Source organism: Aphis gossypii, unplaced genomic scaffold (assembly GCF_020184175.1).
Source record: "Aphis gossypii isolate Hap1 unplaced genomic scaffold, ASM2018417v2 Contig00091, whole genome shotgun sequence".
NCBI classification, from domain to species: Eukaryota; Metazoa; Arthropoda; class Insecta; order Hemiptera; family Aphididae; genus Aphis; species Aphis gossypii.
This window is the reverse complement of record NW_026083011.1, coordinates 24292-39041: the sequence shown is the minus strand read 5'-3', so window position 1 is coordinate 39041 and position 14750 is coordinate 24292. Positions and strand designations below refer to the sequence as shown.

Here is a 14750-nt window from a genome sequence, read left to right as displayed (position 1 = left end):
ACAATCCCACGTTTGTTGAAATAAAAAACATATAATTATTTTAACATTCTGCTTGTTCATTTAATTATATCTTTAACTATTTCCACAAACTTATTTGTTAATATATATAAACATTTATTTCAACTTTTCCCTACAAAAGCACTGACCATTTTATTATTTTTATAAACGATTTTTATTAATTGAATAAACCTCCCAGTTTATTTTATACAAGTTATTTTTAATATTACCTATATGCGTATTAAATATGTTATAATATTGTTATCGAACTAACTCCCGTTAAAATTTACAACTGATTTTTAGTTTTAATAAAATGTTTTGTATTTATAAATAGTATTAACTATTATTAGATATTTATGAGATTAATATTTTATTGATAGGGTTTTTCCGTTGTACGCTGCTGGACTCCATTTTTTTGTACTTTTGTACATCTATGGACAAATGGTTAAACAAAAAGTCAATGAGTCAAAGTCAAGAAGAAATAGAGACAATATCTGTGTCAACGGTTAAAAAAAGAAAATTAAATTACGATGAGCCTTCAACAAGTTCTTCGGAATTAAAACAAAAAAAAACTTGCAGAAAATATTGTCCGGAATATTTGCAAATTGGATTTACGTGGAACAGAGACGAAGAAAATCCAAGACCACAATGTGTTATTTGTGTATGTATACTTGCAAATGAGAGTATGCGACCAAACAAACTACATCGACATATCGATACGAACCATCCAGAAATGAAAAATGAACCTCTCGATTTTTATGAAAAAAAAACTAGAATCTCTAAAAACATCAAAAAAAAATATTTTTAATTTTACTGCAACTAACCAAAAAGCTACGTATGCTTCATATAAAATATATTTACGAATTGCTCAAACTGGTAAGCCTCAACCAATTGGGGAGTCTTTAATTTTACCATCAATCAAAGACGCAGTCGGAATCTTGTTAGATCAAAAATGTTTAAAAGAAGTTGAAAAGTTATCGCTTTCAAATAATACAGTGCCGCCTGGAATCGATGAAATTTCTGAATGGGTAGAAAATGGATTGAAAGAGTTAAACTGAGTAGAGATGGTTCTCATTACAGCTAGACGAGTCCACAGATATCCAAGACTTATCTTAGATGATTGTTTTCGTACGTTACATATGGATGAATGAATCTCACGAGGATTTTTTTGTGCTGTGAACCGATTATTCGAGGTACAAGTGATGACATTTTTAATACTCTTAATACCTATATAACAGCGAAAGGAATTGAATGGACGAAATGTGTCGGCTTATTTAAGGATGGCGCCTGAGCATTGTGTGGTAGTGTGGTAAGAACAGTAATGTTATAACTAAAATTCGTTAAATTAACCCTTATGTCCCATGGATGCACTGAAATATCCATAGGGAGGCATTAGTATCAAAATCTTTGTCAGATGATTTTAGAAGTATGTTATGGGCTATGAGATATCTGTAAGATATCTACGAGATTACAAAGCTAAGTTAGTATGACCAGTATGACCATGCCTCTTGTCAAGGGCAATGCGGTTGCTACTATGACCACGACACGTGTCGGGATGGTAAGCGCACCAATAATTATACTGCACTAATGATGAATTTAATCGTGTCCGAATTTGCAACAACAACTACAAGGACACCCGTGTGACCACACGACGTAAACAAGAGACGCACCACAATATATAAGGAAGCCCGAAGACCAGCAACGGCAGATGTACCAAAGCTATCAACAACTGAGCACTTTCACGACACTCAGCCACTTATTTTATTTGTTACATGTATTTTATTTATATGCAATAAAGACATATTTCGTTATTAAGTTTAACTTTAATTCAAATTAACCATCTGGATTCAAATCTGATACTGGCACGCAACAAGTATATAAAACACGTCTGTAAAAATAGTAAATTTTATTAAGGCAAGGCCGTTACAGTCCCGTTTATTTGAGAAGCTTTGCGAAGAAATGAGCAGTATTCACAAATCACTTCTCCTTCACACTGAGGTATGTTGGTTATCGAGGGGGAATGTTCTTACAATTTTTAAGTGATATGAAGTTTATTTTAAAGCTTACATACTTAGCAGATATATTTTCAGTTCACGACAAAATTCGAGCATTTAAAAAACTTTTGTTGTGGAAAAATAATATTGAAAACAAAATGTTTGACTGTTTTGAATCATTTTCTAATTTCATAATTGAAAATCAAATAGAAGTTGATGATAGCATTATTACATCTATTTCTGATCATTTACAAACACTGAAAGATAATTTCGATTCATATTTTCTGAGTGAAATGGAGAACTATCAACAAATGAAATGGATTTCAAATCCTTTTCAAGAATATGACATGACAAGTGGGTTATCAATAAGAGCTAAAAAATAATTAATCGAACTATTTGAAGATAGTGTGTTTAAAATGAATTTTAATCGAAAAAAAATAATACGTTTCTGGTTATCAGTTCAAGAAAATTATCCAACTGTTTCCAATGAAGCTGTAAAGATGTTACTCCCATTAATTTCATCATATAATTATGAGGTTGGTTTTTCGGCAATGGTTGCTATTAAAAACAAATTATGGAGCAAATTGAAACTTTTAAACTCACTGCATCTCAAGCTTACCAATATTGAAATGGATATCAATGATGTTATGAAAAAAAAATAGGAAACAATTACATCCTTCACATTAAAATTATATACTTATTAAATTACTAATATATTATACTTATTATACTTTTTTTTCGTAACTAGATAAAATTTAATAAAATAGTTTAATTTTTTGTTGTATGGTAAAAAAAAAAAAGGTGTTATTCATTGATATTGTGGGTCGCTACATAAAATATTTCAAAATGGGTCGTTCAATAAAAAGTTTGGGAACCTCTGCTCTAGAGCGACAGCAATAAGATTTTCACTGTAATTTGTACAGTGCTTAAATGTACTCTTGTTTATCAATTTCTGCAACCTCCTCTCACACGATACCAACTCTATCTTCATCTTCTTCTTTTAGACTGCATAGTCTTCTCTAGAAAAAATAAATATTAAAAAATTTAAAAAAATAAGTTTTTTGTAAAATTATACTTATAACCCTGACATAAATCCATGATTTCTCTTTACTCTCATCATAGCCCGGGATCTTTACATTATTCGCCTTCGCATATCTCTTACTCGCTCATCGGTGTGTATTTATACACGGTCAACAATAACCCGTCTATTGTCTCCAAAGTAAATCCGCTTCCACGCGATATGTTCTCCTTTTGCTTTGTTAACAACTTAACGTATGCCTTCTCAATAATCTCTGTAATGTCACTATCTGGGAAAATTTCGACCGCCGATGTCTTAAACACTCGGTTCTCTGTCGAGTTTGGTACGTTGGAGCGGTTATAAGCTGTCTAAAGCTTCAAATTGAATTTAATCACGTAGTGTTGTACGTGTGTTTTTAAAAATTATCTCATCCTAGGCATGAGCGAATTGACAAAACTCATGATAAACATGAATAATGCTTATATTTTTAACGTAATACCACACGGTTTTACGGTTCACGGACGACGATATTTCAATAAACCCGAGGGATTTAACAAGGCCCATGCACGCTGACGTAGTTTTTTCAGAAGAATGTACATTTGCTGTTATCGTCGGTAATATATGAATCTTTAAAATAAAAAAAAATCTAATCTATTGCGTTGAATTTCATGTTGAATCTATTAAATTCCTAATTAACCCTGCATCAGTCGCGTTGTTTAATATCACACAAGTAGTCGCGCGTCTACATTTGTAGAACAATCACAATTGTTGTCATTAATAATTTGTTATTACAAAATAAATAAATGATTTGACCAAATTATTCAATAATCATATTAAATGTATATTTTTAATCAAATTGTTGTACAATATTAATTAATTTAATATACATATGTCGAAAGTCCTATTACAATTTAAAGGAGTTAAAATATTATGCATGAATGCTTATAATTATTTTGTTAGTCTTTTAATTTTAAGTTTTAATTAGTATCCATTTCATCTGAAGATGTACTGTATTGTTTTTTATTGAAACAACAATCGCATATATATTTGAGGTGATCGTTGCATACCCATTTATAGCAAGTTTCGCATGAATTACGTGTGCTTTTGTTACGTGCTCGTCGATGACATTTACCAACTCCACCTGGGCGTTTTGTTTTTACATTTTTTTCTGTTTCTGTTGCCTTTTCCAATGCTAATAATTTTCTCCCTCGAAATCTTATGGATTTTGGTAAATTTTTATTGAGTATTCGTCTCTCTGTATTTGGTCTAATTAGACAAAGTGCGAGTGTTTCCAAAAAGTCTGCTCTGTTTACTTTAGCATAATTCTTATTAGCGGAGTATACATTCAAAGCATTAGTACAAGAAATATTTAATAAATTAAAAAATATTGTTAAAGGCCAACGTCGGGAGTTTCTAGCGACATCATACAAATTGCACATTTGATCCAAGCGGTCAACACCACATTTTGTTTGATTATAAAATGTAATAATGTCTGGTTTTTTTTTATCTCCAGTTGTCGGATCAATATTATTATCGTGATGAAGTGTAGAAACAGCAATCACTACTTTATTTTTTTTAGGTACATAATATGATGTCAATGTGCAATCTTTGTGAAATCCAAATAATGATGAATTTATTGGTCTATTTTTTGGGTCTGCAAATTGTTTTGGAATACATGTTTTATTACGTCTCATAGTTCCAACTACAGTTAATTTTTTTTTCTAATAGTTGAAGTACTAAAGGGAGAGATGTGAACCAATTATCTATTATTATGTTACGTTTAGTGCCCTCAATCGGTTGGACAAGTCTGGTCACAACGTTATTTGGACTATTATTTATTTTGTAAGGCCCATCAGGTTGTGTGCCTACATACACTTCTAAATTGTATGTATACGCATTTTTGACATCAACGAGGGCGAATATTTTTATGCCATATCACGCGGGTTTACTGGGTATATATTGACGGAATGAGCAGCGACCACGAAAAGAAATCAACTGCTCATCTATAGTTAAGTACTCACTAGGTATAAAATTGGTTTGAAAATTTTGTAATATTATTTCAAACAATACTCTGATAGCAGCTAATTTGTCTATCTCCCTCCTTTGTTCTCGATCAGTAAAATTATCAAAACGTAAATTTCACATTAAAAAACAAAACCGTTGACTACTCATTGCTAAATAAATTGCTTCAATACCAGTACCCTTAGTGTCATCAAATAATTTTAAAATATTTTGCCGCCCTGATTTTGATACGCCCGCTAGTATAAGTATACCAATAACAGCTCTTATTTCTGTTTCATCCGTTTCCTTTGCATCACGTTCACGACTATATTTATTCTGAATTACTTAAATTTTGATGTTTGTACTTTTTGTTATTATTGAAATTACTGAATCGTCAAAGAAAAGAGAAAAACATTCCATATGTGATTTTTTTATTTTTAGCTTTTGATTTAGGCCCCGGTAAATGTGTTATTATATTATGAGAACGTGTTCTACTATTTTGTGGAGAAACTTTTTTTTTCCCACTTTGTTTGATCTTTCCCGATATAATATTTGTTTTGAACAATTAACCCAATATTATCATCACCAGAAGTGGACTCACCTTCATACTCATCATCAGTATATTCTTGTTCTGTATTCGAATCTTCGCACTATTCTTCAACATGATCAGTTTCTAATTCTTCATCACTATCTACGCCAACACCTTCAATCAACTCTTCTTCTTCTTCTTCTTCAAGCCATTGCTCAATAACATTATCCATTTTCTAAAGTAAAATTATTTTACAAAATAAATAAATAAAAAGTATCATGACATAGGTACAAATATTATAAATAATTTATATAGGTACCAAAAACAATAACATATAAGTAGGTTATATTATATATTATATTATATAAATATTATACAACATAAATTATAATGTATAACGTTAATATAAGTTTAAATATTTCATTTTAATACAAATTACGGGAGTTTAAAATATGAGATGTAGTATAAAAGTTACGTACTTGAGTCGTCGCGTAATCTACAATAGTAGTACATAAAACTTGATTGCTCAATATACGGAACTACACTGAAAGAAAAACTCCGAAATCATTACAGTTTTCAATCATATAATGTTGTTAAAAGGTATTTAGTTTATCATTGTCATTGGGTAATCCCAAAACCATCTAAAATTAAATTGATTATCACTGTACTACAATAGTAGAACGCGCGACTGATGCAGGGTTAACATAGCGTCTGATAAATAAAATCTAATGATATATTTATTTTTAAAAAATTAATAAACTTGCGACTGGCGAATACAACTATTGGACTTATATTTTAATGACACGTATTTTAAAAATCTACCTATGTAACTTGTGATCGACTAATAAAACTAATTTAAAGGCACATACTTCAAAATTTCGAATAACATGTGAAAAATAAATATAACCTATTGATTTATCTTTTAAAATAAAATCAACGAGTTTTTTAAGAATCTAATAAATTCAGAGCTAAATAAAATTAAAATAAAACTAACCTGTATCGGTGTCTTGCATTTCATATGCATCCATTGCGAACATACAAATATCGTCTTCAGAAATCATGTTTGAACCATCGGCCGGTATATCCGAGACAAATATTTGCGGTGCTATCTGTATATCTCTACGAGGAGCGATGACAGGAGACGTAAACCGAATAATGCTCTCTCGTGCAGCGGGTTGAGCGGGTTGACGACGTGCGAGCACGTTAATGATACCTTGGAAAAATTATTATAAATAAATATTATGAATGATTAAAAATTATGTTATATAAATACGTACTATGAAGATTTTTATGGTGTCTATTTAGATGTGACTTGTATTTAAACGTTGTTGGGCAAATAGTGCACGAAAAACGTATACCGGTATGTGTTTTTTGATGAGTCGATAATGTACGTTTCACATTGAAAACCGACGTACATTGATTGCAATTAAACATATTATTTTTCTCACATTTTTACTTTCAAAAAATTAAATATGTTTAAAATTAAACATAGCGAAAACGAAAATAATATCAAACAGATAAATAAAATGTAATGAGACTTGAAAAACACGGATAGAACAAAGGTTAAGTGTACGTTTAGGGGTCTAGAACAGGCTGATCGCATAACGGGCGACAACGGAGTAATTGTTCAGAAATCGTAGCATTTGCGGTGATGGAGAAAATTTAAGCCAGGGTTAGGTAAAATATTAATTGGGTATTTACCATGATCATTGTGTACATCGCTATAGATTTTTGATTATTTTGGGGATTGTTGTACTGGATAAAGTTTCGTTGCCAATTCTAGAGACTGACCTGAGCGTGTTGAACCAATACAACGATAGACCGGTTGGAACTGGCCATTCCGTCAACAATATACTCTATTCAGAATAACTTTGCCCACTTAAGCGCATGTGACTAAGTTAACGGGAGTCAGGACTCAGGAGCGCTGTGATTGGTCGTTAGTAGTCGACCGCTGTCGAGGCACGTCGCTACCGACAGTTGTCGCCATATATACAGATGATCATAGGGGCGTCTATCGATTGCGCCGAAATGACCTTTTTACCTGTGAAAAATCTATCGATTCCGCCGAAGTTTTCTTTTTATTGATTCCGCCGGTTAATATTTGTAAATTATTTATTTTAATAAAAACAAAATATAAAAGGCTTAAATTAATATACAATTAATTTTCAATTCACTCGTAAAAACACTCGTACTAAATAATTTTTGCTTTTTTGGCGTTTTTAAAATAAATTGTAGAACATTTTATTATTATTTACTATTACCTATTTATTTTATTTGTATTAAATTATATTATTTTTGCTATTTTGGCTTTTTTTAAATAAATTGTAGAACATTATATTATTATTTACTATTATTTATTTTATCTGTACTATATTATTTTTGCTTTTTTGGCGTTAACTAAATAAATTGTATAACATTATTTTACTATTTTAATACATTTTACTTACAAAAATTTTTGAATTATTTTTTGAAATGTTTATATTTAAACTTTAAAAAAATTGATAAACTATTGATTTAAAAATATATAGTCAGCGGAATCAACATAAACAAATTTCCAGCAAAATTAATAGTCGGCGGAATCAATAAAAAAGTTCGGCGGAATCAATAAATAAAAAACTTCGGCGGAATCGATAGCCGGCGGAATCAATAATTAAAAAGCTCGGCGGAGTCGATAGCCGGCGGAATTGATATTAAAACGGCGGAATCGATAAAACCCCGATCATAGTAGTACGATCGTAATAACTAATAATTAATAATTATTACCTATCATGTTATAGTGTAAAAAATTTTTATTAACATGTTTTTTTGTCCTTTTACTTTATTGTTCTGTACCAAACACAATGCTTACGTAGTACCCAAATAACTATACATGTATTATGATAATTTGAGTAGGAAATTAAAAATAATAAATAAATACAAATTTATATATACAAAAGTTATTCATATTTTTAAAAAAGTAATTTTTTTCTAAACAGTTATTTACATAAATCAAATTTTTTTACAAAAATTATCATTTTATTTACATAAGTTAAAGTCAACATTGTTCAGTATCTGAATCCGTTTCAGATGATGTTTCTCCCGTAATAGTCATCAAGAAATCTTCTTTCTCCGCGGACATCTCGTCTATTAAGTTATCAACTTCATAAAATTCATTTCTTCTTTTTTCGTGTGGCTAATAAAATTTTCCACATTTGTGCGTTCACTCGATTTATGCCCTCTATTAGTAAATTTTTTACATCCGGAAGCTTGTAAGTTGTATTGTTCATCCGAACATGTGTCTTCACACCGATGACCAAGCCAGCTCAAAGGGGTTAAGCTCACAGTGGTATGGCGGAAGTCGTAATATTATATAACCATTGTTTTTTGCTAGTTCATCAATAACATACCTATTATGTAATGGCTTTAAATGTTGCACTATGTGTAACAGTTGAGGGATAACCATAGTTCGGTCTATCACTTCTCCCTTATCCTCCAACCACTTAATAATATCCGCCTTTCGTGTATTCGATGTTGGGGCTTTGTCTATTTTCACGGAATGGTAGGACGCATTGTCCATAACAATTACGGAGTTCGGCTTTAATTAGCACCTTCACGTCACTCAGTTCAATTTTTATGTCTCCTGGACTTAGAATATTTTTCACAGTTTAATTTATTAAATCATTTGGACTTAGAATATTTTTTTCTAATAAAAAACACTTAGAAAATATTTCACTGTCTTTATTTTTTACAATTATTCCATTCTATACTACATCATCCAATTGCTTGTACGTGGCACGTTACATTTGTGTAACCAGTGGCGCCGAAGTACAAAATGGAATGTATGGCAAGGAACTTAAACAACCACCCCCCCCCCCCAAACTGACCCCTTCCTACTAATCAAATTTGAAACCTGTTACAAACAATTTGCCACAAATTTTATTTATATCTAATTATCTTTCTCCCTTTTCCAACCAATACATAAGTAATAATTAACACATTTAATTACCTGCAACAATAATATGTATAAGTATTTAAAGATAATATAAAATACAAAAATATAAACAAAATGCAACCTTTTATATTATATTACATAATATACAATATTATAAATATTAAATAATATACTAATAAATTTAATAAATCAAACATTTAGTTAGAACACTACTTTTAGCTGCAAATAACAAAATTACATTTTCATTATTAATAATATCTTGCTCACATGATATTTTCATCAAATTCTCGAGACGATCTTGGGACATAGTTGTTCTTAGCTTTGTTTTTATAAGTTTCAATTTAGAAAATGTTCTCTCTACACTACAGCTGGTTACAGGTAATGTTATAGATAGTTTTAAAACTAAGTATAAATTTGGAAAAATATTAGCTAGTTTAGCCAAACAAAATAACTTAAATAGTTCCCTAGTACTTGCTATATTATGATTAACAATTTTTACAGAATCATCTTCCATACTATTATCACTATACGGCGTATAGTGATAATAATAATAATAATAATCATAATCAACTGTTACATTTTTGTTAAAATACTTAGGGAGTACAATACTGTTTTCTATTTCTGTAAAATTTTTACAAAATTCAATATATTCTGTTAATAATGCGTTTTTATCGATTAGTGTGTACATGGAACACAAAGCGTCAAAGGCATCACAAGGTACAATGTGTGGATTAGTTTGAACTTCTCGAATACGTCTAGATGAAAGAAGAGATAAGTCTTTAAGGGGTCCTATGTTGGTGCTTTCAAAACGTCCACTTAATTCTGTTAATAGAATATCCATTATGACATTGTATGTATCAATTTTAAATTTTTCATTGGACATGATATAATTTCATCCCGAGATAGTTCACCTGAAATTAATATTATACTTTGTAATTTAGAACAAACATACTTTCTTAATAATTATAAAAATAAATGATATTTATTTTGAAAATATTATATACCTGATTTTCTTGGAACACGTTTCAGTCGACTAGATACAAGAGGTAAAAAGTCAACAATACTATTTTCAGCAAACTCATCTGTCCTTTTTAGTAATCTTTTAAATGAACAATCATTTCTAAGTTCTTTAATTTGGCAAATAATATTATCTAAAATATTTGTGGCCATAAGCATATCCATGTCTTGTGATTGCAGTTGGCGGGTAACAGGTTCAAGTATATCAAATATAGTTTTAAATACTAATGCTGTTAGAAGAAAACGTTGAGATGTAAGATATGATATCAAACCACTACAACTTGCACCAACTACTACATCAGCAGTTCCTTCTGTATCTTTAATTTGGTTTAATGTTTTTAAAACCGCATTGTGAAATTTTAAAACTACATTTAATGCTGCTGAATGAGAACTCCATCGAGTTGTGCTAACTCTCTGAACAGCATGCAACGGATTTTTTTTACCTCCATATTATTACATTCAATTTGAATTTCTCTGAAAATCGCTGCTCTTTTTTTTGAACACCAAAGAAACACATAGAGAGTTTCTAAATTCCCAAATAAATCAACAGCGTTAGAGTTACAAGATACTGCTTGTTTTACTACTAAAGCCAAGCGATGGGAGTGACACCAAACAAATAATGCTCGCGGGTTTTCTGCTTTAATATAAGCTTGGAGATCTGTATAATTACCACGCATGTTACTAGCTCCGTCATAGGATTGACCAACCAACTCTTCCTTCCAATTCAAATTTTCAGCTTCCATTACGTTTACAAAAATATCAAATAAATTTTTTCCAGATGTAACTGGTGATTCTTTTACTGCTAATAGCCTTTCATGAACCTCGCCAGTAACTTCATCAGCATATCTATAAAACATAAATTAAATTAAATACTAATAAACAACATAACTGAGAACTTATATTAGTTATAATAATTGTATTTATTTACCGTATTATAAATGATATTTGTTCCTTACGAGATGCATCAAATGTAGTATCAATTGATATACTAAACATTCTTACAGATTTAATAAATGATCGTACTTGAAATGATATATCTTCGGCAATAGCTTCTATCAGCTGATTTTGTCTTTGCCATGAAACAAAAGATGTTTCAAGTTTTCCATTTTGTTGAATACGGTTTATGTGTTCCGCTAATGGTCCTGAATTTTTAGACATTAGCATAACTAAGTCTTTAAAATTACCCTTGGAATTTGAAGACCAATCCTCAAAATGTCCGCGAAATGCTAGGTTATGACGTGCCATGTATATAACAATGTCTATAAGCTCTAATAAAACGTGTCTATTCATTGCTATCTGAGTTTTTCTATTATTTTCAATCAAAGGTAAAATTGGCACATTTTTTTGACGTAACTTAAACTTTAAAGATGATGTTACATGATCTGGAGTTAATTCATGTCTTTGAATAGCAAATGAACAATTTTTCCATTTATTAAATCCTTCTTTGGTCCATGATTTTTCCAAATTACTATGTAAATTAGTTCCAAAAAGCATACAATGTATGCAAAATATTTTATTTTTGCTTACTGAATAAGATAACCAATCACGATGACATTTTGATTTATCAGATAAAATTCTATAATAATGTTTATCATTAAAACTTCTTTTTATTTTTTCTTTGTTAATTTCATATGGAAATATTTTATTAGGTAAATCATTTTGTAACGGTTGACTAGGACCAAATTTTAAAATGTAATCTTTAATTTTTGGTGACAAAAAAGACATTTTAGCAAAAATTGCAGGATCATTTTTAATTATATCCATATCCATCTCATCTAAAATAAAAATTATTATCAAAAAATTTTAGGTAAGTAAATAGTTTTTTGGGAAAATATAAATTTAATTGGGCTTTGCTATCTAGCAAATACAATTAAGTATCAATTTTAAAAAAACAATACACATATGATGAATAAAAAAAGGGTTAGTAATACTATCTGACAGTTGCATATACCAATAATCTATTATAAAACTAATAATATGCGAAGATACAAAACATTAAATATTCAAAATATATAAATAGGTAGGTACTTTAAAAAAAAAAGAATAAAATAAGTAGGTATATACCTTTATTTTTCAAATCTGAGTTTATCTCAGTGTCTTTTTGAAATTCACATTCAACCAAAGATTCTTTATTAACTGGTAGACTGTGATATTCGTTTAAATCATTGTCCACATCAGCAAGAACTGGAAATATGTATTAAATTAAAGTTAGTTGTATATCCAATAGGAATATTAATTATAAAAAGGTGTATAATATGGATATATCATAGATAAATACCTTTATTTTTCAAATCTGAGTTTATCTCAGTGTCTTTTTGAAATTCACATTCAACCAAAAATTCTTTATTAACTAGTATACTTTGGTCTTCATTTAAATCATTTTTAACAACAAGATCTGGAAATATATACTAAATTAAAGCTAGTTGTGTATCCAATAATACAATTGATCATAAAAACACTATGTGTACCTATCATTTGTTAATGTATAAGAATAAAAATTTATTATACAGTTATACAAGTTAGGAGACATACTTTTAGTTTGTAAATATGAATTAAATATAGTATATTTTTGAAAATAATTTTCATCAGAACATTTTTTACCAACATATTCTTTTATAACTTATATTGCCTATTTATCTTTAAATACTAGATAGTCTAAATATTCCAAATGAATAGGTACTATTGTACCTAATGGGATAAATTAATGTAATAAAACAATAGGTATGTTATAGTACAATAAGTAGTATGAGATATAATATATAGTATATAATTAACTAATAACTATTATAGCCATATTAATGTAATAACGATTTAAAAGATTTATATTTATTAATTAATAAAATTAACCTATAATAATATAAAATTATTTATTCTATATCTGTGTTTTTAACTCTTTAACTTAAAACAAAATAAAACATTTAAATAAATTAAGTAGGTACTTACTATTTTTTACATCAGGAAATTGGTGAAACAATTTGCTTTTTTTATTCTCGTTTCCAGAAAAAAACGATTTTATATCATGCGAGTTTCTTTTAATTTTTCGAACTTTACATGCGTTAATATGTCGACTCCAATTTACATCGTTCATTGATGAATTTAGTTTACCACAATCACATTTACAAACAGAACTCATGTTTTAGGTACTAATTAAATTAGTTTTAAAGGTTGATCTGTACTTTTTATGTCACAGTGACACAGTCTTTTTGAATAATATCTGGCTTATTATACAAAAGTCTAAGATTAAACTAGAGGAGTGAAAGCACAGTTGATTTTCAACGACAGTTATAAAATAGTGACTAGTGTTGTATCATAGTCTATACTTCTATAGGAATCTCTGGCTATTTTTGGATAGGTACTATTGTTGATTTATTGATAACATTATAGATGGACGGTAATAATGTAATATTGTAAAATACCTACTTTTAATAGTAGTGGGGTGGTCGTCGATAATCGGCGAATGTCTATTATATTCGTTTATGGTTTCTATTTATATTTTTATTCCGTCTAAAATGTTGGTATCTATATTATATATATTATATATATATACAAAATATATACATTTAACATTATACATAAAATAAATAGACTTAATTCCGACTTAAATGTACAAGTAATAATCGATAAGTCAGTATTAAGTATTAACACACAAAACACAATATTATATAATATTGCCATGTCTATGTAGATAATATAATATTTTATATTTATAATAAAAATAAACGTGCTTCAAAGTTAAATTAATAGTAAAAATGATAACTAAAAATATACAGCGTTCAATAATAGTTTATAAATTAAACTGTTCATTAAACAGAATTATTAAATTGGAAATATAACCTAATGATTAACTGGAGACTGCTGAGTAACTAACATACAGATTTCTGCACTATTAGTTGTTACTGTTACCATAAATGATGTATTTTGTATTATTTAATTATTATGAATTATAATACCACAAAATATAACACACTCAATGGGCAATATTTATTACTTAATAATTTGTGATCCTATTCCTATTAATTTTCATTTTCAAGGACCCACCCCCTAGCCAAATTTTTATATGTATGGCAGTTGCCATACATAAACATGGGCTTCGGCGCCACTGTGTGTAACAATACATCGAAATCATATCCTAAAAATTTCGCATTAATATTAACCATATTTATGTAGTCTTATTACATTTCCTACTTATAATTGAAAACTACTTTGAATTATTAACTAAATAACGATTTTTACAAAACTTCCCTTTTTTATTCGGCATTCGTT

General features: G+C 29.1%; 2 protein-coding genes and 1 pseudogene across 2 annotated transcripts; all 3 read right to left on the bottom strand.

Annotated features, from left to right (window-relative positions):
• Positions 1-9651: 9651 nt before the first annotated feature.
• LOC126553178 (uncharacterized) lies at positions 9652-10652 on the bottom strand (annotated as a pseudogene).
• A 206-nt stretch (positions 10653-10858) lies between these two features.
• LOC126553180 (zinc finger MYM-type protein 1-like) lies at positions 10859-11981 on the bottom strand. Its single transcript, XM_050208346.1, has 2 exons — positions 11416-11981; positions 10859-11333 (listed from the first exon to the last, which is right to left on the bottom strand). The coding sequence occupies exons 1-2, from the start codon at positions 11979-11981 to the stop codon at positions 10859-10861; spliced, it is 1041 nt and encodes a 346-aa protein (XP_050064303.1).
• A 553-nt stretch (positions 11982-12534) lies between these two features.
• LOC126553183 (uncharacterized) lies at positions 12535-13620 on the bottom strand (the record flags this gene model as incomplete). The annotated part of the gene is made up of 3 exons (XM_050208349.1): positions 13431-13620; positions 12766-12882; positions 12535-12671 (listed from the first exon to the last, which is right to left on the bottom strand). Coding segments are annotated over exons 1-3 (444 nt in total), but the record flags the coding sequence as incomplete, so codon positions are not given.
• Between the last annotated feature and the right edge of the window lie 1130 nt (positions 13621-14750).